The 24,997-nt window shown below is 47.5% G+C and overlaps 1 protein-coding gene across 1 annotated transcript in view; it reads right to left on the reverse strand.

The window, feature by feature from the left end:
• The window catches only part of drosha (drosha ribonuclease III), a 79,202-nt gene that overhangs the window by 27,065 nt on the left and 27,140 nt on the right, over positions 1 to 24,997 (reverse strand). Inside the window, exons 18-23 of the mRNA XM_070986405.1 lie at positions 19,140 to 19,278; positions 18,973 to 19,033; positions 18,589 to 18,648; positions 15,620 to 15,719; positions 13,013 to 13,115; positions 6,707 to 6,777 (exon numbers count right to left, since the gene is read on the reverse strand). Of these exons, the coding sequence (XP_070842506.1) occupies positions 6,707 to 6,777; positions 13,013 to 13,115; positions 15,620 to 15,719; positions 18,589 to 18,648; positions 18,973 to 19,033; positions 19,140 to 19,278 (534 nt within the window). The remainder of the gene's footprint in view (positions 1 to 6,706; positions 6,778 to 13,012; positions 13,116 to 15,619; positions 15,720 to 18,588; positions 18,649 to 18,972; positions 19,034 to 19,139; positions 19,279 to 24,997) is intronic.

The raw sequence follows: 24,997 nt of genomic DNA on the forward strand, positions 1-24,997 counted from the left end.
ATGCCGGGGACAGTCATTCCTAACGCCAAGTGCTTTCAGGTGCCATCAGCAGCCCCAGCAGGGGGTGGTGAAATAACAGCAAATGGGTCAGCATCTCATTTTCAGACCAAGAGGTCTGTATATCGACCACCCACCAGGGAGTGAGGTGGGGGGTGAGGATGTGGATTTGAGAGGAAGGCGAGGGCTGGAGGGTTGGTGGGATTTGGCTTTGAGAGGTGTGTTTTCTCTGGAGACCCACATTGACAGTGCTGGCCTCCTTGTGCCTCCCCACCCCGTGGAGAGAAATATGTGCAAGATCAACATGTTTCCTCAGCCCCGCTCTGAAGTAACCAGACAAGATCGAATGGTAGAGAGACAGAGAGAGAGAGGGAGTATAAGCTGTGGCTCAAGTTGTTGCCAAGGACAACGCCAGTCAGAAGCAGTTTTTGGCCTGGGGTCTAATGTTGGGTGAGTCATAGCGATGATAGAGACGTGGCGAGGGCCTCTAAAGTACAGTATCACTCAGGTGTTTAAAAGGTTCAAGGAGATAAACCTTTAAAATGCGGCGTTAGCCTACAGGGGGGGTTGTGTGTGCGGTCAGCAGCATCGAAAAGGTGCCTCATCTTCTCAACCCACCCAGCTGGCAACCCATCGCCTTGAGCAGCCGATGAAAAATTCATGAACGCGGTCAATACGTTTGAGCAAATGCTTCCTTTTGGTAGCTTGTCTCTTAGCCTGGGACTGGAGTCGAGAAGCACTAAGTACATAGCAGGTATCAAGTCAACACGGAGCCTGCTTGTGAATACGACACGGGTTCTCGGCTGTGGAGGATGGCATCGCTTAAAGGAAGTCAATATCGCCGGCTAATGGATCACTTCGACGTAGAGAATCTGCAGGCGCCCAAATTGCCGTAAAATACGCATGAAAGCGATGTGTCTAAAGCGCGGGAGTCAAATGGATACAGAAAATGAGGATAAAGGACAAGACAGCACCAAAAAGCAAAACAAAAAGGAGAGCAAGTGAAGTACGCACAAGTAGCATCGGCTTGTGATCGAGGCTTATGATTAAAATCCGTCCACAGGGCGCACGCGATCCGCCCACATGCTGTATATAGACCCGAACAGCTAATGTTTCAATTACAGCCATTGCAAAGACAAGGCAGACAATGATTAAGCCAGCATCGAGTGGGGATTTAAGAATAACAACAGGTTTTTTTCCTCCCTACTCTCTCTCTCCCAGCGCGAGGAAGGTATAATTACTGGGGGCACAAATCATCATGTGCAGCAGCTGAATCACAGCCATTTGGAGGATGGAGCTCTTGTGCAGCAAACAGAAAAAAAAGAAACAAAAAAACATATGCAAACATGTTTATTTGAATGTCAACGGCCTACCCGTAATGAGAGCTGAAATTAAAAGCAAAATGAAAGGCAACTTGGTGAGTCCGCCTGTGATCTGCGTTTTAAGGTGGGCTTCAATCAGCGCTGCTACAACCCACCGGGGAGATGAGACACGGGCTCAGTGCTCACACTCACCAGCCGACCGCGAATAGGCAACACCACTATACCCACACCCACACACACACTCCATGATGGTGCTCTTCTCTGACAAGGTCCAGTGCACCTTGACAAATTGGTCTCTAGCCACAGGCTGCCAATCAATCCATCAAACGTAGTAGTGCAGCAGAGAAATCAATAAGAGATAGCGTCACTGATCGATAGCAACATAAAAGCAGCCCTAAGTCCAAAACGGAGGCTCTTTTTTTCACTGAATGGTCAAGGTGATCTTCTAATATGGGAAAACTAATGTCGACTCTTTGGCGAAGTCTATCGCGCGAGTCACGGCTGAGGTGAAGAGCACAACTTTTACAGTTCCTGCGAGTGTGGGCAGAAACGTGAATGGAAGCTGGCGTGTGAATGCGTGCATACATTCATCCTCCCAAGTTATTACTTTTAGTTATTATCAAACCAAGGACGCAGAGGAGAAGACACACTCTCTCTTTCAAACGCTGGACACACTGCCTGCACTCGCCGCAAGACAAAGCCGGCGCACAAACAGATATCAACAGAGAGGGACACTGAGATGTCGAGGGGGTGAAGAGCGGCTGAGTGAAAAGGGAAGCGGAGCGTATGTTTGCGGTTCACGTAACTGTTCTTTTAAAAACGGGTACACAAATGAACGGTCTGTGTTTACGCGGAAAGAGGCTCGAATCCATCGAGCAGAGGCAGGAGTTACTGCATGCCAGTGAGGTGGCCTTAGCAGGGAGGGAGCTACCAGCCATCCTTTCACCCGTGCGAGCATGCAGGCCTAGCACACTCTGCTGGTGTACCAGGAGACCATAATAATATCAGACCGAGTCATGATTATCATGATTACAGTTAAACCTGATTTACTGGCAGTTTTTTGCAAAACCATTCAATTCTGAATACATGGCAGCACTCTTAACATTATTAAAATGGGGAGAAAAGGGCTGAAAGATTCAGATCGTTTATGCCAGCGCCGCCTGAGGCAGTTAAAAGCAAGCTGCTCTAAAACCCTTTTTGGCACCGCACCCAGAAGTGAGGGAGGTAGGAAGAAGGCTGCGATGCCAAACTACCCGAAGCGGCCGCTGCAGTGCCATGGTGACCATCTCGGTTGTCACAGCAACCTTTGTTACGTTTGGTGTCTGAGTGCGTATGCTTGGGTGATGGTGTTAATAAAAGCCAACACATTAGGCCACGGGCAACTGGTGAGATCATCATTACGGTGATTGCTCCTCAAAAGAGGCACCATGTGACGGCGCTGTCCCCGAGGACGTCGCACTCATCGGAGTCCAGGTTGGGAGCAATCGAGCAGCTCCCCCTGAAGAAGACGCTTCCTGCCTCTCTGCTGATGCTTTAATAACCTCCACAGTAATGTCATTAGCAAATTAGCATCTATTGTTTCCTCTGGGCGTCTGTGTGCAATGAAGCTGGATTCCATCCTCTGCAAGAGCCCCGTTGTTTGGGAACCAGTGCCAGCAAAGGTGATGTGTTGAGAGAAAAACAAGTGGATGGAAATAACTGTTGCGCTCCAGCCATGAATGCCATGCCAATTAGGGAATAACAGAGAGAAAGGGAGAGGTGGGGGGGGGGGGGGGGGGGGGAGTGGGGCCCCCGTTTGTCTGACTAGGTCTTGAGGTGGAAATTACACGCATGCTTTGTTATAGGTAGTAAATTCAGAATTCTACCTCCGGAGTTGCAGAGTTTTTGTGTTGACTCGTCGTAAGAGGACCGGAGCGAAACATCTGTGGGGGTAATGACATCCTGGGGTGTTAAGAGAGAGGAAAAAATGGAAAGGATAGGAAGAGAGAACGAGAGAGACAGCAGGCAGCATCCCGTTGTTACGACGAGAAGAGGAGGGCATGGGACTGATCGGCCATGTGTGAATGGAATACCTTACCGACAAATAGCAAAACCTTCCAGTGTGCGAGAGACAAATGTAGAGTCCTTCAGTTTTGCACAGCGTCTCATTAAGTTGGTAATGTGCTGCGTGAAGACCCCTTCTGATGTGTTAAGCTGGAAATACCGAAGGATTCAAGTGATCCTGCAAACCAGAGAGTTTTCTCTGTCCCTTGTCCATCCATCTCTCTGGTCTGCCCCGCGGCTCCCCACCCCCACAGCCATCATACCACCCGGCTGGTGTTTGGCTTTCTGGTCTGAGTCCATCTGTCTCCTCTCAGCTTTGTATGACAGAGCAGCCATCAGGAGGATTCAGCGGGGGGGGGGGGGGGGGGGGGGTGACACGCCATGCTATTTCAATCCTTAGTCTGCATGTCTAAAAAGTTTCAAACCAAAGTTGAGAAACACTCGACTTTGATTTGCACAACTTCTCATCTCAGTCACATGCAACCTCATCAATACGCTCCTTCGGCATCCGTAGTTCTTTAATGGCTGTGATGTTATTATTGATTGTTATGCATTGAAAACCTTTTTTTTTCTGCAGTGCAAGTATTGTCAGTGTATCACACCTGACGCGGGGATTGGCCATTTGATGAGAAGGGATGCTGGAGCGTCTTGTTTTTCCATCACATCCTCTTGAAGAATGCACTTGCGACTGGGAACCCGGTATTTTTTTCCTCCTTATGAGCAGCACTTGTGTTTCCATTTACACAAAGTCCATGTCAAAACAAAATCCCAAGGACTCTGACTCAAGCAACACTTTGAGAGATGGAGGACAGTCATGGCTACCTGTGTGACAGGGAAGCAACACAATCCGAGGCAGAGCTGGAAAACCAGGCAGTCTTCAGTGATCTGGAGGGTTCATGGTTGAGCAGCAACTACGTGTGTCAGCTGGTAAAACTGTGACGCTGCTCAGTCGTCATCAACCGTCCGATAAAAGCCAATTCATTTCACGCACTCTAAAGTGAGAGTAAGGCAGGACTTCTTTAGGTTTAACTGTTCATTTGGCTTTGCATGAACACCTTCCAGTAATCAATATACGGTACCATTTTCTGTACCACACTTTATTTCCATTGCTGGAGGTATTTCCACTTCCTCCCTGCAGATGTCACATGTGGAGTCCCTCAAGGTTCGATTCTGGGACTCCATCTGTTTTGTATTTACATGCTCAGTGTTTGTGACATCACGAAGGGTCACAGTTCTTATTGGAATGCAGATGATGATCAATTACATGTACAATTTGACCTTGTGTGCATCCAGTCATTTTATATTCAGTGCCCGGTTGATATTAGGAAATCTTTAAACTTTAACGAAACAGATGTTTTCGTTCTAATTAAATTTGAAGGTCGTGTACAAAGCACAAAGTAATTAATGCTTTCAGTACTCTTGTATTGACCATTTTAATTCCTTGTTTTCTTGCGTAAGCTGCAAAGCTCATGCAAGCAGAGTCCACTTTAAAGCACATCCACATTTTGGCTATTTCTTTCAAAAGGCTCCCATTAGATTTTAGAAACGATCTTAAGATCTTGCATATTACTGAAGCTGAAAGGTGTCGTCTGGTCCCGTCTGCACCTCTAAGCTTGAATGTCCTGATTCACCATTAATCTAAGATCCTGTATTAATATTATGATTTATTGTAAATACAAATGCAATAAAATCAAATACAGGTTGATTTCATCAAAGATTGAGCACAACTTAAACAATTCTGCATCTGATATTACACCCATTGCTTTTTTCCATAAAATATGTTACTAATACATCCTCTCTTTGTCTTTATGCAGCCGCACATCATATCTCATCATAAATTTGACTGTCATGGAAATACAACAGCAACAGCAGGCATCTCTGCAGTCATGACATATCATCGAAGGATGTTTGTTTGTGCGTGTCTCTCCATCCTGCTGCACTGCTCTTTATAATAAGCATTATTTTATTTCCAATCTATACCTGTTCAGCAGCTCCACAAAGCCCTTTTTTAAGGGGAATCTCTCATCACACAAATACAGACCTCAAATTCCTGACAACTCGATAACTGCTGTCAGCTTTCATGGCCAGAGGATGACAGTAAAACAGAATCAAGGACGTTTCAGCTCTCCACATACAAGCAAATACTCTACTGTCAGCACTCAAACACAATGGCCGGTCAGGGCGGAGAAGACAGTAATTCTGGCCAAGCGTGGAGACAAATCAAGGCCAAATGTTTCAGCTGCTAAAGTGAAAAAACCACAAATTGAAAGAGAGTGTGGATCCGTTGGTTTGGCACCAATAATCATGTAAGTGAATCACGTTTAAAAAAAAAAAAAAAAAAAAGTGTCTGAAAAGCATCTGAGTGAAATAAAAAAGATTTCAATCATTCCAGCCTTTTTTGTTTTTCAGGACGGGTTATAACCAATAATGGTAATCTCCCTCAGTCGTGTTGTGGTTTTCATAGATTGAGTCCTGAATCCTCAGATCAGGTCTCTCAAAGACTGCTGATTTTGATCAAACAGCTCTGATAGATCAACATGTGTCCTGAAGTGTGTGGGAGTCACCAAGTGAGTCTCAGACAAACACCCTCAATACCCAATTAGAACCAGGCCTGCTGCTACCAGACGTGCTGCGAGTCATTTAATTGATTCATAACATTTCTTGCCAACATAAATGCAAATACTGATTCATTCATCAATTATTCATGCCTGCTGATCACACACACACACGCTCACAAACAATAGCAGGTGTCCTGCTCGAGACTGGCAGACCGCAATTTTCCACACCTCCAGTTCATTTTTCAAAACATACAAGCCGAGCTACGGCTTCATCCAGATTCTCCTTTTTCTCCCTTTTATCTTTGTGCACATCAGCATAAACACAATAAGCAGCTCGTCAGAAGTACTGCGAGCGTCGCAAGATCTCAGGTTCTGAGACTGGCGAGGCCTCAATATTGTGCAATGCGTGGTATTTTGCCAAAACATGCAGCGTGTGGGTTTGAGCGAATAAAAGGGACCAGATTGGTGGAAGCGTCGCAGTTGTGTCTTCCACAGATCGAAATAGGAAAATCTTGTCTAGCGTGTCCGCAGCTCATCTCTATGACTGATGTGTACATACACAGGAAAATCCACAAAATCTGAGATTCCAGTCGGCTAAATCCAAACACTTTTAAGGACCTCTCGACTGAATCCAAGCACTTATAAAGGTCTTGATTTTTTATTTTATTTATTTTTTTTTTAATCCAAGCACTTTCAAGTTCTTTCCACACACATGGCAACCCAGAAAGCGACACACGCTCATGCAAATACACACCGTACATAAAACACAGAGTGGTTATCCGTTACCTCGCCGTTGAAAAGGAGTCTGCCAAAAAGCTGCCGGGCCTCCTCCAAGCCTCCCTCCAAGTACACAGCACCTGGAAAGAAGAGGGGAGCACAGGAAGCTAAGGTTGAATGAAGACAAAATCAAGCCAATGAAGTTTCATCAGGAGTGTGGGCAAACTGGTATTTACTGGAAATAACTTCTGTAACATGTGAAACGGTAAACCGGCGCCCGGCCTCCACCCGTGCAAATCCAAAGTAACTGTGAAAAGCTCGCCACTCCACCAGCGCATTGCTGGTGTGAAAAAATCTGAGCAATTCTGAGGCAATTTCAGACTTCTCTCCTAATGGAAAACTTAAAATTAATTGAACTCGGCAATGAGTTATAATTGCTTTATTAAAAGTAGGAGTGCATTTTTATTGCTTTTTGGTGGCGACATGACCTCGGGGTTCCCGTGCAGATCCACCTCCCCCCTGTCAGAGCGCAGGAGGAGGAGGAGGAGGAGGAGGAGGAGGAGGAGGAGGAGGAGGAGGAAGGAACGGTTGCGTCGCCACGTGGAAATGGAACTGGCCAAGGTCACATAAACAGCAAACTTGAATTTAGAGTGCGTCACAGGCTGAGGTATGAATAGGCCAGACAATCGTGTGCACGCCCACATACACACTTGTGTACTTCATGTTCAAACCCATTCATGGACAGTGTGAACAAAAGTATAACGTCCTCTTTGTCCCTCGCCTACACTCTCAGGCAGGACCTATCTGTGCAGATGTCCTCACAACAGACAAGCCGGTGAGTCTGATTTGAATTGTTGTTATAAAAACAAATTTTACAGAGCATGTGCACACACCAACACACACAAAGGACAAGGGACAAAGAAAGACATTCGATAGAGGATTGGTCTCAAATTACAAGAGAGAGAGAGGGAGGGAGGGAGAGAGAGAGAGAGAGAGAGAGAGAGAGAGCTGCTGTCACAGCAAGCTAAGATCCCCTCTCTATGGGATGATATGAGGCATCTCCAGCTCATTTGGCTGCAGCTCCTTCGCACAAGTCTCCTTCGTTTGTTTTTTTTTTTTGCTCTTCTACTGTTTCTGCTAAAATCAGTGGCACTATCATGGTGCCTTTAAGCTCCGTACAACTCGAACCATCACACTTAGGGTGGCTCATTCAATTTAGAAAGCAATAACCACCTGGCAAATTGGGTATACAATCGTGCAGCGGTTTTTATTATGTGCATAAATGAGCCAGTGGAAATGGGGCGCGGTGCGGCTGCAAGTCTAAATGCGCAAACTGCCTTCATGGACGACATCAACAACATATGAGGGATTCATCATCTGGGGAGGGAAACTGCTTTCAGATGGCTAACAGGCCATTTACACACACACACACACAGAGTGAAGATGAAGCCTACATAACCAAAACCATAAAAAAATACAAACAAACCACCTAGCGCAAAGACAAACACAAACGCACACCCACTCTGCCTGCCTCGTACGCCCTTTACCTCCAAACAGAGTGGGAAATTACTACCAGCCACTGCCTAAATGTTCGTAAAATTTGATTAAGCCTGACAACTTTTCGTCACCCCGGCAGCCACTTTGGCAAGTACCAGGCTCTCATTCATTTGGAGGCTCTTAACTAATGTAAAAATCTGGTTGAGTGGTAAAATAATGAAAGGAGCTCGTGAGTTTGGAAGGCAGTCATTGCGGTTTTTACAACGAAAAAACTCATTTCCCGCCATGAACACAATACGCCTATAAATCAGTATCTATAAATCTGAGCTCTTCTTGAAGTGGGCCACAAACACAACATGCCACTAAAGCCCTTGCAGATGTGTGTCAGTGAGCGAGGCCTCCGTAAGCGTCTCGCTGAGGCCGACCGCAGGAGGCCCAACAGAGGGGAGCGGTTCTTCAGGATGTTTTCCACTAAGCATCAGCACTGAGATTTGTGGTTTCACCATGATGTGGACCTCAGTTGTAGACGCGGCTACGCAGCAGATGTCTCCTCTGGAGACCAGCTGTGGGAGGATAAGAGCTCCCTCCGAGGACCACGTTTTGAATGTCTTTCAACTATCACTCATAATGCATTCATGTCTGTGAACGCTGAGGCTGGGGGGGGTGTGGGTGGGGGGCCGGAAGGCAGTTTTCTTCATGTTTTGATGACACAGCAGATTTGGAAAGTTCCCCAAATGGAGGCCTCAAAGTCGCTGAAACTCAAAGTTTTTGCTTCTTATTAGATTTTTATAACTTCTTCCAAGAGGAAGGAGAACGTGGGGAGAAAGTGGGGGGGGGGGGGGGGGGGACCAGGAGAGCCTCAAGAGATTTCTAAAGGTATTAAAAATCTAAAAGCAACACCTTTGGTGTCAATCAAAGGCCCCGTGGATGAAGAAACCAAGATATGCAGTTAATTCTAGCGAGAACGCTCTTGACAAGGCGGCTGTCCGTGCAGAAAGTGTGCCCCAAAGCGATCCAATCAATCGCACGACTTGCCGCAATCATTAAACGGAGATCTGGGCTTCACAGCGAACCCCATCAGCCTGCAAAGTTGCAGCTGACGCCCTGAATCCACACAGCCCATAAAGACGCCCAGCAAACTCAAATGGCAATCACATGCTAGCATCTCTCCGCAGCTCATCTTGCAGTAACATCATGCCCTGGCGATAACGCTCTGCAGTCTCAGAGCTCCGGCACGTCCAAAGCGCTGAGCCGACGACCCTGCCAGGGCAGCCGGCACGGAGCGTACAGGAGGCCCGAGCGAGGAAACCTGCCTGGAATACGTGCATGAGGAACCACTGCAATGGGGACACATTCATCAGCTCCATCAAAACCTTATAGCGCTGATGTTTGACAGAGTGCAGCACAAAAACAGTTTTAGCTTCTGATTTTACATTGTCAGACTTTAGAAATTCAAGGTTCAGTGCACCGAAACTCAAATTTATTTAAGGTAGATTAAAAGTCGCTAAATCATCACCTTGACGCGGCTGCTTTCATTAGACACTGAGCTCAATGCGTCTGTTTTCTTCACTCTGATCTGAAATGGAAGCGCGGCCTAATGGAGGCCGACTGAAATCTGATAAATTACAAACTCCACTTTGCAAATGCGACGCAGGTCAGAGAGAACAAAGTGCACAAACTCTTACAAAGTTTTCATGCAGTGCTGCGGAGAGGATATCCGTCACGGCCCGAGACGGCCAGCCACTAATGAATCTCAACATCTGTCACAAGTCTAATTCAGACGGCCATGCCGACTATACAGTGTTATGTTTAGGAATAGAATTCCAATGTCTGTGGGCTTTCAGTGACCAATAAAAATCCAGAGTCAGGGGCATATGAAACACCAGCGGCTGACAGTCACATTAATAACCTAGAATGAATTATTCAAAAACGCTCAGGCTCTAATCCATCAAATAATATATTAAGCCGCTGCCTCTCAGCTCAATGGGGGCTGAAGCAGCAGACGGACACAGAAAGCAACGCATTAAAGGCGAAAAATAAACCGAACCAAAACAGGAAAATAGAATTTTTCACCACAGCAGAGACAAAGGCGGGCTGAGTGCACTGCAACATCAAACATCTTACTTTTCAAAAATGAGGCTTGGAGCAAGGGGGGGGGGGGGGGGGGGGGGCAAACAAAAAAAAAAAAAAAAAAGAAGAAGAGGGTGCGAAAGAAACTCCACCACTGCTACCATTGCAGCAATTAACAAAGGGAGCAGTGCTCGCTCAATGAATACACCGGCTGCATTGTGCATGAATCTGATATTCAGCAAGTGAGAGATAATCCTTTCTCTCCGTTCTTTTAATAGGAAGAGCTTAGAGAGGGCCCTCACAAAGGTTCACCATCTGTATCCCCCATGGCTGCTGGCAGCGTATAATCCACAGATCAACTGTACAAGGAAATTAGGGCCATAAAAACAGAGTGGGGCCTCTTTTCTTCTTCTCTCAATTCTTTTCAAACAGTTCGGTAGGAAGGAAGCGACGTGGCTTATCAGCGAAGAGGACCTGAGAGGGAAACGGGAGGGCAACAGGCGTGCGGAGCTTCTATGAATAAGCGGAGGGAGAGAGTGGTTTCTGAAGACGAAGAGGTAAAGTGGGCAAGAGCAAAAGTACAGGCGGAGGGGGGGTGGCGTTACAGAGCGGGAGGTGCGCGGGCCAAAAGAGCCCAAATGAGAATGGCCCACTCCGGCAGAAGTTAATGACAGGGGATCAGAAAAGCAAGATTTCCATTCAACACTTTGAATTATTCAGGGTTGCAGGGCACCCATTTGCATTGCAGATGCCTTTGCTTTCCATTCCTCCACCACTCTCCCTCCATTCTTCCTCTCTCTCCGGCTCTCTCCCTTTCTTTCGCGCTCTGTCTCGAGCAAGAGAATGGCCCTGCCTCAGGGTTAGCAGATAGACACATTCTCGAGTCGGTGGAGGGAGAGCTTCGCCCATGCAAAGCAGGAGATTATCTGCCATTTCCAACAAAGCCCAGGTTCAGCGGTCACCGTGGCGAAGAAACAAATAAAACAAAGGTCAGAAAACATGCACGGTAAGCCGTTAAAGCTATCTGCCAGGGCCTCGGAAATATTATGAGGATGTCATATTTCATCACAGCTTTCAGAAGGAGAGGCATTTGAATTCTGCGCGTGTGCACGCTGGAGGAGAAAAGTGTGTTAAAACAGGGAAAAGAAAAAAAAAAATCAAAAAAACGACGGCACCTTCAGACAACAAGGCAGCGACACATTTACGAGAGCGTGCGTCTGTTGATGCGGCGCCTGCTGCTTTTGGGAAAGTGGTGGTTTGACGTCTCTGTCAGACGAAGAGGCCCGCGTGAGGATGAAATGACAGCATCTGCATGCCCCTCGTACCATCCGACGGCACGTGAGAGCGAGCCGAGTCTGCCCGGCGAGGAGAAAACGCTCCGTGCGGCGAGAGCGTTCTGAGGGCTGGAGGGTGAGGAGGGTGAGGAGGAGGAGGAGGAGGAGAGGGTGAGATGACAGAGTGACAGGATGACTCATCATCTGCGTGGCACATCTTTCACCTAATAACACCCAAACTCTAGATCACAGGGGGGAACAGAGAGAGATGGAGGAACGCAAAGGAGCATAAAGAGTAAGTGGGAGACGGGGGAGGGTGGAGACGGATAGACGGCTCAACGACAAGGTCTTAAAGGAGGCGTTTGAGCTAAAAAAAACTGAAATGAAGATGACAAAAGTCTCATGAAAGCACAGAGGCAACATCAGAAGACGCGCTCAATGCGAGCTGCTTTGTGTGTCGTCAGTGTGTGTGTGTGCGGCGGGGGGGGGATATTTTTGAGTTAGCAATCCAAAAGCCATCACCACGGGGAGCTCTCTGACAGCGGTTTGCTCACAGGTTCCTTTAGAGCGGCAGCCCTGTTTATTCATCACTTTTATTAAGTTGAGATTTGAGTTAGGGGAGGAGGGGGGGGCATCCAGTGTCGTGGCCCCCGCCGCCTCGCTCGGATGTGTGCAGCGATGAGGCGGCGACAGCCACGGGACAGAATAGATTATGACTCCGTCTCTGCCGATAATGAACCCGTAACAAGAACGGGGCCCCGGGGCCGACAGGGGGCCTCGGCGCCAGTCAGCACTTTCCCCGCCGCTCGGCGCTCGGGTGCTGTTTGGGCGCAGGAGGGAGGGGAGGGAGGCGACGAAGATCTCTTTAAAGCCACCCACTTTCTGTATCTACCATCAGGGGAGCGCAGAGACGGCTGAACTGGTTCAATCAAGATGGCGATAAGATGAGGAAAGCTGCCGAGTCTGCAGCTCCGGGAGCGAGGCTCGGCTTAGCGCTGCCCATGGGGTCGGGCGGCGAGAGGAAGACCGTCCACACCAGAACGCCTCTGTGTGTGTGTGTGCGCGGGGTCCTAATCGCTGCACAGACTCTATCGCTGAACCGCTCGCAGGATGAATAGCGAGCTGTGTGCGTGTTTGGTGTGGGCACAGCAGAGCGCTGCTCTGGGGACCGCCTGTCCAGCCAGAGGTCAAACCACATCTCCTGAGATCAATAACGCTGTGTAACGTTTCCAGGCCTAATGGGAGATCCAGTGCAGCTATTTACACAGCTTAACATGCACACAGCGAGCTGAAATCAACTATCAAAGACTCGACTTCAGAGTGGAAGGCGCACGAGGTGAATTAAAGACGTTTATGCACAAACTGATAAAAATCCTTAAAGTAGGAGCGGTACAGTATTAAACTCCAAACTATCTCCTGTGTTTCTAATAGCAGCATTCAGACATATAAATCTGTCTTTTCAGGGACAGATTTTCTCTTTTTTTTGATCTCCTGCACCATCATCAGCCCGGCTTCCATCGCGCGGGAACCTCACCGATCAGAGCCTCGAAGCAGTTGGCCATGGCGTGCCGCAGGTCCGACTCCCGGCACAGATCTGGCCCGTGAGCGTAGAGCATGAAGCGATCCAGCTCCAGTTTCTGCAGAAGACAAACACACTCACATCAGCGCCGCCACCGACTCCTCGGTAATAGCCTCTTGAAAAAGTAATAGCATTTTTTGGTATTGCACATTTTCATAGGCTCTCCGCGGGGAGAACGAGGGGGAAAAAAGGGGCCAAAAAAACTCCAGGGAAATGAAAAAGATTGCCTGTCCTTGCTGGAAAAGGTTCTACTTCATGGCACTGACAGATGTGCCCATGTGTTGTCCAGCTGTGGCATGATGCACTAAGCCGACACAGGAGGGAAACGTCCACACACATGCACGACGTTACACACACACACACACACTCAGCACAGGGCAGATAATCCCCTGATAAATTGTGAAATAGTCCAGTTTTGACCTTCATTCTGTCTGAAAAGTAGTGAGTTCTTTCACTGGTAAACCACTTTTTCTAATGACATACACTAGCGTGTAACAGAAGTAGACTTTAAGCCTCATTGTCCACCTCAGTGACATTGAAAAGAACCAATATTGAATTTACTCCACTGGAGGCCGTTCCTGACCTTATAAACATGTATTATTCTAATAACAATGTCCCATTTATCTGTGCGGTCCCTGTGTTATTATGACACACCTGCACCTGTGTGTGTCTGTATTATGTACAAATACACTGAATGCACACACTTCACTGCACATTAAACTATACAAGATCTACCCGACGGTGTACAGCTGATGCACTGCAGATAAGATGGTCACACTTGATATTAAAGAACACGTATTATACATATATTAGCATGCAAATTAGGAGCATAGATGTTCTATTATTCAATTAGAAAGGACTAATTAAATCCTTACTGTAGGGGTTTGGGTTATTAGGATCATAATTCATGCACAATCCATACTTACTATCAATAAGCAATAATCAGCTGCAGCTTTGGGCATTAATAAGTGCTTTGTAATGACTAAAAAAGAGCTCATAAACAACTAATTAATGGTGAATCTGTGGACTTTGAAGCAGTGTCAATGTGTGATATGATGCACTGTTATTGATCCTCAGAGGGGAGCTGGAGCGGAGCACAGAGAACTTAGTTTGGGTCTTTATTTTATTCCAGTTGTTTACTTTTATTGAACCGTGTTTTCTTCCTACAGCACCTCCTCGACTGTACTCGCGTCATTTGTTTTGTGATTTATGTGACTTAGCAGCTCTAACGCTGTAATTTCCCAGCGGGATTAATAAAGTGTTGTATCTATCTTCTCTCTTTTCATAACGTCTGCCTTTTACACGAGTTTGCCCATTTTTAATACGCTGGGAGTTTCGGCGTCGTTGAGGATGGGCTGGTCCGGCAGCAGCTGCTGCTGATGTGGGTCTACAAAGCCCTTTGAGACAGTTTGTCACAACTGAGCAGCATAAATACGCTTTACTCGGAAAAACTCCAAATAACTGCAGTAATTGACCCAACAACTACAACCAAGCTCCTCTTAAAGAAGGCAGAGAGCTTCCAGTGGCGCCGGCTGTGCTGGTCAACTTCGGTTTGATGAAAGCGTGTGAGAGGAAGCGCGACAATCAAATGACGAGCAGGAAATGCTGAGTTCGCGTTCGGTGTGAATAAATGCGAGCGAGTGTCGGTCAGCAAAACTTTTCTGCAACTGTTTCTCCGAGCCAAGTCCAAAGTAGCCCAACTTGACTTCCCTGGCAGAGCAGCACAGAAACACCGGGCAAAAAACAGTCAGGGTGCTATTTAATTACGGCTGCTAACCGTTGGTGGTATCCCACCCCCCGTGATCGCACACACAAATTAAATCACGATTCATAAATACTCCAACTCAGAGGGAAACCGTTCTGACTTTTAAGCCTTCGAGTGAAGTGGCGGATTGTGCCGTTGCTCGCTGGAGATATTTTTTGAAAGATAATTGCGAGTGTTCTTGAGCAGACGGCTTTAGAGGAGCCTGGTAAACAACTTGGCAACGTCGAACACTGTATCACACTCACTTTACCGCGAGCGGCAAATTGAAACAAGCCAAACTGCTACACAGCACTAATGCAGATTCAGGCGGCTGCATCTTTGTATTCAGCGGGGAGCGACATGAAAGATTGAAGTTTTTAATTGCTTTCTCCACATCACGGGACGATTATTGTTGTGTTCCTTACAAACGTGCCAGTGAGTGAGGCTTGGCTGTACGACGCTGCCAGAGAGAGGGAAGGAGGGAAGCAAGGGGAGCTAGCGATAACAGGAACTGGAGAGTGTTTCAGGAAGACCTCTAGGGGCCCGCAGGGACCCCAGCCGCACCAGTCTAGTCCTCCAACACAACAACCTTTTAACTCCAATTACAAACCTGAGGGGGCAAAAAAAAAGAGTAGGGGATGGCAGAAAGACAAAATTACTCTTTTCCCCAGCGCCCCCTTAGAAAGAAGCAAAGTCATAATGGCAAGACAGAAAACAATAACACTGTCTCAAACATGTTCTGCTGTCACTTCGCAGACCTTTCACCGGCCTGACCTGCAGACAGGCGAGCCGTTATGAGCCGGAGGAGGCGAGCTTACCTTGGCGAGCATGGCTAAGTGCTGGTTCTGCACGATGGCTGTTCTGTAGGTGGCCAGGCCGCCCTCCTCCAAGCTGGGGAAAAGGTAGTACAGGTGGACGCTGTGGGCGGAGGAATGAGAGCAGATTTAGAGCTGGAAAACATGACAGAAAACTGAAAACCAAATGCACAGAAAGAACCCGACGACAGATGAAAATTGTTAGATATCTGTTTCATGCTGCCTCGTCCTGCATTTACCACATTTCTCAAGAGTACCTAATTAATTTTTTAGACATTTCCAGCCTTTCCAGGTCTGTGCTGGAAACCAGAAATGGCCGCAGACGCTTCAGTGGTTCCACAGCTGGGTTCCGGGCGAGCAGGTTCCATTTTCATTACGGTCCAGCGTCTCTCTAACCACAGCGTATCATTTGATTTCATTTGAATTAAAACAGCCCATTTAATTCAGTCATTTCTAATCAATGCAAAGGGAGGGAAAGCAGGTGGCGTTCTGTTTTCCAAATTCACGAGAGGTCTATTTGTTAGGGTATTGTGATCCTAGTGTGAAAACAAAGCACTTGGAATTAATAAAAACCACTTAGCGTAATGAAAAATAATTAGACCGGAGACATTTGGATCGCTGGCAAAAGTGTCAGTCACGGAGCCGAGCGAGCTGAGCTCCACGGTGCTCCTCAGGTACAGAAAACATCATGTTTGAACCTCGCTTTATTAATCAGAAGCAGACTGACATAAGATAAAGCTGATTCTCGCACAAAAAAAGGCTTCAAAGCGATGCAGTGAACTCTCGACCCCGGTGACCGAGCGGCACATAAAAACTGAGGCTCGTTCCAGTAACTCAGAGCTCATCTGTAACCCATTTCTCATGTGCTCGTCCTCACGTGTTCTGCAGCAGGGATTCTTAAACTTTATGGCTAAAATAAAAAAAGACATTACTAATTTAAAGACCCCCTCCGATGAGAGTCACACACCAATGTGATCTCTTTTATGTATCACAAGACAAATCATGAGCGAAACAAGCAGTCAAAGCCACAGCTGGCCAGCATCTCGTACGTCACGTACCCAATGAACCGATACCGTTAGCGTGCAACTACGTATGAGTATTTTAGCAAGCTAAGAAATGGTGAGCCTTCAAAAGGATCTGAAAATCCAAAATCCAAACTACAGCCTGCACTGGCCTTTTTTTTTTTTTTGCACACAAGCAAGCCTGACGCTGTTCCATCCATTTATCATGGAAGCACAGCAATCGCGAGCCAACATGCTACATAATGTTAGCCAGCGTTAGCCCGCCAAAATGCTGACGGCACATTTTATACGACTCGAGGATGTTGATAAAGAAAAGCTGCTGCAAACGTTCCTGAAAGCAGTTTGTCGGATAGTTAAGCTGCTGGATTCGATGACGGCTGACAGAAAACTTCACACGACTTCGGGGTTGCTAGCGATGAAAGCGCGTCGTGTTAGAGGTCGTCCTCGTGAGATGCTAGCGTAGCGTTAGCGGGATGAGGTTTGGTGACTGAAGTGCGTTTGGCCCGTGGGAGAAGTTTTCCTTCAGGGCTTTCTGCCACAAAGCATCGTTTGTGTGTTTGACGTGCGGCGTCGAAGGCGAGCAGGTACGATCGAGCTGCAGGCGAGCGGCGCACAGGTGGGTGGAGGCAGAGACTATTTGCATATTCATTGATCAGTGAATGCCAAATGAAGGAGGAGGTGCGGAGTTTCATCTGCGCTATTTTAAGGCATGAACCTGTATGTATGTAACTTTGATGCACAGAGGTGAGTTTTTAAGGGTTTAATCAATGCCTGGAGAGGAACTTTAAAAACTTACCTGGACTTTAGGAACTCCCTCTAATGAAATATTCACTTTGCCAGAAGAAGGATCGCAATTATTGCAAGTGGACTTATTTTCTTTACATCATCTGCTGACCGCTCTTAAAAAAAAAGGAGTCCGTGACCCCCCTCTGTTCGACAGTAACTCCCCGTGTTAGGCCTATTCAAATGTGCAAAATATTCTGCTGGCTGGACAGCAGAGGCACAGATAGCCTCCGAGGGCAGCGAGCACTGGAGGTGCGCGAGGCAGCTGGCTGGATCTGCTGTACCCATTTAACTGGACAAGAGGCTGATAAATAATTCAGGGGGCCGGAGCGTTAGGCCAAGCATGTCTCGTCAGACGCTAACAATCAAAGAAGGAAGGCAGAGGAGGGGGGGGGGGGGAGGAGGGGAAGTGGCTAAACATGCCCAGAGAATCCAGAGAAACAGAGGCTAACCACCGTCTTTGTAACACTGCTCTTGCTGCATAAGGAGCCGAAGCAGTGTCCTGTGTAACCCAGTGTCAGTTCCCATTAAGGTTTAATCCCGCTCCTGAATGCTCACTGTTGTGGAAGTGTTAGCATCGAGGGTTACGAATTAGATTTCGGTGGTAGAACTTATGCTGCTGGGCGAATGGAAGTCAGAAAAAAATCTATTCTGCCTTTTTGCAACCGATGTGAGTATTAGAGAGAGCGAGTCTTTTTCCTGTATTTTCTCTAAGTAATATCCACTCAGAGGAGGATGTAGAGGTCCAGCAGGCACGTAGGTGGGCACTTCCTTGCTCGGGCAGTGCGCGAGATTAATAATAGCTACATATAATTAGTACTGTGCTTAGGTAAGTGCCGGGCTGCAACGTCGGCACTCACCTGGGAGTCAATAACACAGTCAGCATTCCAGACAGCAATTCCAGACAGCTAATTGCAAGTTGTCATGGAGAATTTCAGGCCGTTAAAAAAAGGGAAGGGGGGTGAGAAATTACCAATTACCAGTAAATCACTGTCTTGAATGAGTGGAAAGTACGGAGAGGAGTGCGGTGGTGACAGGCGGGGATAGATGTAGACAATGAGGGGAGAAATGGAGTGAGAGGGTGAGATAGGAACGAGGTGGGGGGGGTGTTGTAGTCGGGTTCAATTAGCGGTTGTGTCTATCAAAGATGTGCGAGCGCCTTCTCACCTGGTGAGGAACTCAACAACAGCATCGCCCAGGAACTCCAGTCTCTCGTTGTGATTGATCCTGCGGGCGGGGAGGGGACGGGGGGAGGGGGGAGGAGGGGAGAAAGGCGGACATGTGACGACAGTCGGAGGAGAGGGACGCTCTCACACAGCTGCTCACCTGATCGGCGCTCTGAGACTAACAGCAGCTCACATTCAATAATAAGCAGTCGTTGCCCTTAAAATTAGCTCATTTCATTTCCCCTGAGACATCCCTTCCTTTCACAGTTAAAGTTAATTTTCTTGTCAGCAGGCCTGCCGGGTATATTAATCACAAGGATCGTCCCTCTGATTGCTCCCGTGGTCAGCGATAGCATGAGCAGATATGAGCCCGCGGGCAGCCTACCTTGAGGGGGAGGGGTCGTCCTGCCCCAGACGAGACATGATGTTAATCAATGTGTTGATTCCTGAAAACAAATCCCCGGGGTGGAGAGGTGAGGGAGCGCGGCAGACAGAGCGGTCATTTGACAGTAAGACAGGAAACGGAGAGGCGAGAGGAGAGGACGCACTCACCCTTCTTCCTCATGTACATGTGGTGGACCTTCCGGTCGCCGTACTTCGGCTGGCGGATGCCGCAGTTGGACAGGGAGTTGCGGGCGTGATCGGGATTCATGCCGAAGTTGAGGTGGTGACTGGGGTGAGTCATGGCGAGCTGGAGGACAGAATAAGGGAACAATCTCACACTTTTCAACCACTGTGTCACTTTTAGGAACCTTTCTTGGAAATTCACTTGTGGAGGAAGCTTAATTTACTGGACTTCCTGCCCCAGAGAAGTCTCTGCTCCTGGGTAACACTTCATGAACTACTGTGGCCGAGCCTGCAGCACTGCTCCAGCCTGTGCACAGCATCCACTCACACACCGCGGTAAACAAGCACTGGCTGTCAATAGCATCAATACGAGGAGTGAGGAATGAGATTTTCTTGTAATGTCAGCTGACTTTCAAACAAAGCTGCATGGTCGACTTCCTAACTCGTGGAAAAAAAAGTTAAAGGAGAAACACTCACAGCAGGGCTGTCGCTTTTTAATCTTTCTGCAAAGGGGGAAGGAGAGGAAAAGTTTCACATTCAATCTGCAGTGATGTATGGGATCTCAAAGGGATTCTGAGCACACCACCGGGGGGCGTTTGAGAAGTTCACCGCGACCTATCGCGTGCCCCGTCGGTTTACTCGGCTTCTGTCTTCCTCTGCGTTTAGCAAAATGGAGGAAAAGCCGAGCTGAAAAGCAGACCAGCTGAGCCGCAGCGTGCGAAAGCTTTGGATTCTGCACCGCAGATGGCCAAACGGTGGGTAAAGACACGGCCGCTTGCCAATTCTGTAAAATGCAAATGCATTGTAATAACATGAGCAAGACAGCATCTGAAGTCGCCAGCGTTTTTCTTCAGAAGGGCTCGTCCAATGGCGGATTAGCTTCGGACACCGCTCGCACGTTTCTGACGGTGGATGAGGAGGCCCGAAGTTTCCAAAACCTACGTTTGGACAGCAGCTAACTCTTCTCTTTAGCTTGTGTGGCAGCTGAGTTCGAAGAAATAGATCAGGATGAGGATATACATGACTCTACATGACAACATGGCCGTACCACATGCAGCCTTTGTGGCGTCTCACTCCACCTCTGCACATCTCATCCACTCACATCAGCCTCAGAGCAGTGAATCATCAGGAATATGCAGTGAGACGCCGTTATTGTCTTATCTTCAGCACCACGGAGGCTTTTATTGCCTGATACAGCTCGTGAGTTCAGCTTCTGGGGCTTCGTCCCTGGTCACACAGGGCCAATCGTGGACACAGCGAGCAACAAAGTGACAGCTTTTCGGCATCAAGTGCACGTCCCTGCGAAAAGCCTCCGCAGAGCCTCATCCACTGCATTCCCTCTGTGGGCTAATGGCTAATTACAACAGCGGTCAACGCAAATCACTCTAATAATGTTGGATCAGCAATCGCTGGGAGGAAAGGAGGAGCGGTGGCTGTATTTAGGCAACAGAGGGAGCGAGGGTCCCCCCCCCCCCCCGCCTCTTGGTCACCGTGGAGCTGTTTGTATGAAAATTAATGACTTAAACTTTCTGACCTGTAAAGAGGCAAACGTGGGAATTTAAGGTAAAGTCAGCCGAAGGAAGCGCGAGGAAAACCGCTGCGCCTGGAAAGACTGAACGTCTCCAACTCGCCGAGGGAAGAGAGAGACAGGGCTCAGTCGGACACGTCCAGCCTTTATCAATCTTCCATTAGGAGAATGTTAATCTCAGCCCCCCCCCCCAAAGAAAAAAACCTCCTCTCACCCTGGGCTTGCTTTTCAAAATGCTTGTCTCCTTTCAGCCAACTTCAAATCAATTTCAAGCTCCAATGAGATATATATGTAAAATGTTAACGGAGAGGTTTCAATATTTATAGTTGCTCGAGAGGCCTTCAGCTTCGTAGCCTTGAACACAGAGATGACAAATTCAACAGCAATTGTATTTTTTTTTTTGTCTGTGGTTAAGAGGAACAGCGTTTTTTGGTGGGGGAAAACAAGCTACTTATTTGACATGACACAAGCAAAAATCTAGCAACTCTCAGCGCCGCGTTGACAGTTTGATAAAAAATATAAATAAAAACAACAACAGCCAACACGTCGACTTCCAATTTCAACTCCCCCATTGTGCGATGTCAGACACAAGTCAATGACTGCCGACTACACAGCCTGAACTACACAGCTGCTTGCACTGAAGGAAACGCATCAAGCAAAATACATCAGTTATTCTGTAAACACTGCAGGTCCTTCACAGTTACGGACAACATCCAACAACAGCATCGGCTTTTAAGCTGAATCTGTGGAGAGGATTGACGTCTGCAACTGTTCCTGTCAGCATAATGACTGCGTAAAGTATCGGAGGGATTTGGATTTAGTGATCACTGCCTCAGCTGCTGCTCAACTGCCTTTGGCTAAACGGGAATAAACATCATCGCTCAGCGGAGAGCCGCAGACTTGACTGGAAAGAGTGCTGCTGCACCCGCATGCAGGCGAGCTGATGGGCAAAGTGCCTGCTTGGCAAACGGCACTCAGTGTCATTACTGTGGACTACAGTGTTTAATGTAGTACACAGGTAAGTCAGGATCCAGGGGGGAAATAACAGCGGGAGCAGACTGGGACCACTCCAAAAGCTGGACTATTCACTATTAATTTAAATGACATAATAATAATAATAAAAAGTGCTGTGTGAAATTAGCTTTGCATTAGCCTGAAAGCACATCAGCACTGGGATCACAGTCTGCAGCAATGCTCCTTTTTGGATCTTTATGTGGAGGAAACTATATTTTAACAATTAGCCATTTTTGCTAACCCTAACCCCCCTTCCAAAACCTACGTTTGGACAGCAGCTAACTCTTCTCTTTAGCTTGTGTGGCAGCTGAGTTCGAAGAAATAGATCAGGATGAGGATATAACTTGCCGTTATGGCTGCTAGAGTGCTCCATCAGTGAGGCTATGGTTTAAAGATTTTGTCTCTGAGCATGTGGTGGTTAGCTAGCCAGGCTACCGCTCAAAAAAAGACATTTGGAGATGTTTGCTATTCAATAATCACATTGGACAGGGTGTTACACGAGGTTAACAGGTGAGTTCAGGGGTTATTGTAGAGCCTTAGCTCTGAAGCTAGCTTTGAGATACTGCGTGAGAACCGCAGTTTGCGTTCCCTCCTACACATTTCTGACGGCAGCGAAGATTGTTGACGTCTACTGCAAACTTCCTGCTCGCCGTGACCGCCGCGGCCTCAGCGCTGAGTCAAGGTGCTACTTACGCTGAACGGTAAATCAAAACCTTTGCCACGGGTGCACCACTGTTCAAAAGCTCGACACAGAAGCTTGATTTAGCACAGTCAAATGGCTGAGAGGACTCCTCTATATTTCTGAAGGCGCTTTAATGCTTGTAAGCTACAGAAAGTCCTCTTTATAAGTGGAAGTTATTCTGTGTGAAAGGTTTTGTACACAGGGAACAAAACGCTGCACAATGGTTCAACCAGGCTGACAAGAGAAAGGACTGATGGGGTAAAGATCCCTCTGAGCAACGGTTAGAAATCAGCAGTCGTTGGTAAAGAAACTGGAAGCTTTGCATCAAACTGTGCAGATTTAATATGAACAGGTTTCAGTGTCAAGTTCCCAATAATCCCTGTAACACACTGGAAAGAACGGGTGTGTTGCTTTATCAAAGTTAGAGCTGCAGAACAGAGGTTGCTCGAGGGTCAGCGCTTGTAGAACTGGATCACAGAATATCAGCTGAACAGACTGCAGACCGACAAATCACAGTTTAAACCTGCTGAATCGAACCACTGAGTAACTGCAGAGGGCCCAAAGACAAACAGGATCCCAAAATATTTAGAGCTCCACTGTGCTTCAGTAATGATCTCAGGTCACTTTCGCTGTTCTGGACTGGAAAACAAATTTCTATATTGGATTTTTGGAAAATAAAATGCTTACAGCAGGGTTCTCCTCTGTCAGGCAACGCTGAGGGAACTAAATGGAAGATCAAACATTTAATTATTCATCTTGTGGGGCCAGAACGAATGAATTGAATTATACTTTCTATGTTAAGAAAAACACCAACATAACAGGTGATTCCCAACTTTTCAACACATCTTCAGCTGTTAATCCTCTGCATCAAGCTATGATCCAGTTTAAACTTCAGGTTCTGGTCTTCATTTCAGCCAAAACCTTATTCACCGTCGGGTTGGTTCAGCTCACTGTGCCACCGACACACAGGTCACGCCTCGCATTATTAAATAATACGCAACACTCGTATCCTTCCTGTTTAACGAGGAATATTCAAATATTAGTTTAGTAATGCGAGCAAATATTCTAAGCCTGTGAAATGGTATTCAGGCCAGCCCTACTTGAAACAGATGGACGCCTCAATCACACGGTTGGGCATGCATCGCCGTGAATAACAAAACAAATAAAATACCCCGCTACTCTGCACACAGCACCACAGCCGCGTTCGCGGGGGCGCACAAACAAAAGCATGCGACATCAGAGCCGGGGCCGAGGACTTGTACAGTTGAATTATTGAGATCCTCTGTGATGCCTCTCATTCTGTCAGCATGGGTCAAAAGTGAGGAATGGGGATGAAGCAACAGGGGGTGGGTAGGATTATGAGGGTCTGCTGGATGTGGGGATGCGGGAGCATGTGGCGACCATGAACGCACGTCTCTCCATCCCCGCCCCCTCCCACGTTTAAAATGTTAAATGTTTAACGGGGAGGCTCTCAGAAGAGGAGCTTCAAAGGGCCGTGGCTTCGCTGGAGCCGGGCGGGGGGAGGTGCAGAATGCAGAGGCTCCTGCCCCCGGGCTGGGCCTTTGTCAGCCGCCTCGCGCCGGGATCATCGCCGTCCTGCGCCGCAGTTACAGGTACGCTGCTGTCACGGCTGCACTCGGTCCACTATGGTTATCATACATATGCTCCACTTGCACTTTTGATTCGCTTTCATTAAAACATTACAGAGAATGAGCTGGAAACAAGCACAGGCCCACCAAACTCTCTGCTCTCCCAGATGATCCGCTGCTTTCATCTCTTCTAAGGAAAATATGAAAAAAGGGAAATAAAGTCTCATCCCTTTAATGGGAGAGCAGCTCATTACTCTTCATAGCCAGAACAAAAATTCTCACTCTGCACGTCTGACTCAGCTGTCCCAAACCCAAACGACTGCCCTCTTCGCCCTCTGCTCCTCTCTACAAAGCAGCGCTGGCACTGGATTTCACCCGTTTCTCTTCAAAAGTCACATCTGACGAATAATATTGGTGATAAATGTTAAATTGAGGAAGCTGCAGGATCTTTTAAACTGTATTTTTTGGCCTTAGTTTGAAAATCAGTGCATCACAGATTTGACAACGAAACAAAACCTTCATTCAGAAATCAGCGATTTGTGTTGGTGGGGGGCTCCAGGTGGCGCTGTTCTGAAACATGAGTCAGCCTGGGGGGGCCTTGCCACGACGGCTGTCGGGGAGCGACACGCTAACGAGCTGACAGTTTGGCTGTTTTTGTGTTTTTAGCTGAGCTGGATCAGTTAAAACAGATCAGAGATGCTGTTCTGCTCCCTCGCAGTCCTCCAATAACTTCACTGGAAGTGATTTAATGTAACCCCGGTGCGTTTTATGTGGAGCGAGCACCGACGCCGGACTCCATTTAAAAAACATCCTTTTAATGCCACATCGCTCGTCAGCAAACGATCCCATGTTAACTTAGGAGGCAATTTGGCCTCGTGTGCTCTGATTAATCTGGCAGGCAGCAAACGCAACAGTCATAATTTCGCTTTCATGACAACTCAGCTCCTGGCAGTCGCTCCTGGTGTTCCTCACCACTGTTCTGGAAGACGGAAATAACCGGCGGAGGAGCTTTACAAGTGACAGATTTTCC

Source organism: Chaetodon trifascialis, chromosome 18 (assembly GCF_039877785.1).
Source record: "Chaetodon trifascialis isolate fChaTrf1 chromosome 18, fChaTrf1.hap1, whole genome shotgun sequence".
Lineage (NCBI taxonomy): Eukaryota > Metazoa > Chordata > Actinopteri > Chaetodontiformes > Chaetodontidae > Chaetodon > Chaetodon trifascialis.